Genomic DNA, 2,112 nt, shown 5'->3' with positions numbered 1-2,112 from the left:
CAACCTCCTCACACAGCCCAAACGCACAACACCTACAAGCCCTTCCCGTCTATTGTAAGCCTTGCTTCCTCTCGACCAAAGCTTTCGCAATGGCGCCATCAACCAAGCTCTTCCTCCTACTCCTCGGCCTAAACTTGATGGTCACCTTTGTGTATGGTGGCTGCGGACCCCACTGCCTGACCCTGACCCCACCATCGCCTCCATCGACCAAAGCTTTCGCAATGGCGCCATCGACCAAGCTCTTCCTCCTACTCCTCGGCCTAAACTTGATGGTCACCTTTGTGTATGGTGGCTGCGGACCCCACTGCCTGACCCCGACCCCACCATCGCCTCCATCGACCAACGGCGGCACGTGCCCGATTGACACGCTGAAGCTGGGCGTGTGTGCCAACGTGCTGAACCTGGTGAAGCTCGGGCTCGGCGTGCCGCCCAACGAGCGGTGCTGCCCGCTGCTGGCCGGTCTGGCCGACCTTGACGCCGCTGTGTGCCTCTGCACCGCCATCAGGGCCAAGGTCCTCGGCGTCATCAACCTCAACGTCCCCGTCGACCTCGTCCTCCTACTCAACCAGTGCCACAAGACCTGCCCGCTCTGATAAATCGACGTACTTGTCCAAGCATGCCATGCTGCGTACACATGCCATGCATGCAGCTTTCTATATACTACTACAGTTTGTGTTTCAGTTCATCTATATGTCTCGTGCATGCCTAAGTTCCCTGTCATGCATTAGCATTATGCATGCATGCAATGATCATTTCGTGTAAGTGCGTGAAAGTGTGTGATGTTGTGATGTCCAAATAAATGACCCACCTAATCAGGGGTTTGTATCATCATGTGAAATACTGTACCGGCTATATGCCCCTAGCATGTATCATCTGAAATATGTTGAAGTTGTGTTAACTTGAGCTGTGTGTTATATATATTCTGCCCGTCATCGTCCACTCCAAAAACATATACTCTCTCCGTTCCACAATATAAAACCAATATTTTTAAGTTTAAGATCAAAGAGGCATATAGCTTTTTGACAAGTCAAACATCACAAACTTTGACCAAGTTTGTGGAGAAAAACATTTACATATGGAATGCCAAACATATATCATTAGATTCATCATAAGACATTGATTCATATTTTATATATTTGGTATGGTAGATATAAATAGTTTCCTCTATAGACTTGGTCAATGTTTGTAATCTTTGACTTTTCAGAAGAAAAAAAGTATACGCACTACGTTATAGAAGGGAGGGAGTACAAGCACCTAGATCAAAGTCAACTCTATGTTTTATATGGATCATAGGAAGAGAAAAAGAAATAAATCAGATCAAGGATGAACTAATTTAGTATCGACGAGAGCTTTATCGCCAACGACGTGCGATACATGGCAAGGGAGCTGTAATGCGAGAGCATGCAACAGCGATCTTTGTAGTTTTTTGGGTAACAACGATCTTTGTATCGGCCATGCAGTTCATATCATCCTTACATGCAGTTACGAACCCAGAAACTTCTCGAAGCATATTTAAAATGTTTAGAGTTGCATTTTCCTTGCATGGAAGTCATTGCAAAAGAAGTGGAAGCTGCTTATGGCTTGGTGCAATCTTAGGCAGGAGAGTGTTCTATTTTGTTGCATAGCGCATATTCCTTCTTGTGTACCGGTCAAAGTGGTTTGTGCAATTCAAAATGCTAGATGAAGTGGGCCGAAAGTGAGCCTGAGTTTAGCTAAGCACGTGGCCGGTTTTATTTGATGTGTGGGATTGCAGTTTTATATTGGCCACCACGACTTAGGCTGGGCATTCATAAATTAGCTACAAAATAATATTGGTATACTTGCATGAATGCACGTCAAGAATTCATCATGGAAAATCCTACTCTAAAATCATTGTTGTTTTTGTAATATATATAATTGTTTTTTAGGATCATATATATAATGGTTGTGGCTACAAGGCGAGAAAAGGTGATAAAATCCCAGTCTAACGTTTGAAGAAGATCGGAATGAACCCGAAGGGGCGAAAACAAAGAATACAAGTCTTCCAGATTTCCCCCGAGTAAAGTAAAAAAGTCCTTCATTATTATTGGTTGTCTTCCGCAACTCCTTTCCCTGCTCAAACATTTTCATCTC

The 2,112-nt window shown here is 44.4% G+C and overlaps 1 protein-coding gene across 1 annotated transcript; it reads left to right on the top strand.

The window, feature by feature from the left end:
* Positions 1-221: 221 nt before the first annotated feature.
* Positions 222-1,023, top strand: LOC109754792 (cortical cell-delineating protein-like). The gene has a single exon (XM_020313691.3). It carries the CDS (start codon positions 222-224, stop codon positions 591-593), a length of 372 nt encoding a protein of 123 aa, XP_020169280.2. The 3' UTR covers positions 594-1,023.
* The last annotated feature ends 1,089 nt before the right edge of the window (positions 1,024-2,112 follow it).

This window comes from Aegilops tauschii, chromosome 4 (assembly GCF_002575655.3).
Source record: "Aegilops tauschii subsp. strangulata cultivar AL8/78 chromosome 4, Aet v6.0, whole genome shotgun sequence".
In the NCBI taxonomy this organism is placed as follows: Eukaryota; Viridiplantae; Streptophyta; class Magnoliopsida; order Poales; family Poaceae; genus Aegilops; species Aegilops tauschii.
This window is presented reverse-complemented; position numbering and strand designations above follow the sequence as displayed.

Excerpts from the sequence above, each read along its gene's own strand:
- LOC109754792 (XM_020313691.3), top strand. The coding sequence starts at position 222 with ATGGCGCCATCGACCAAGCTCTTCCTCCTACTCCTCGGCCTAAACTTG.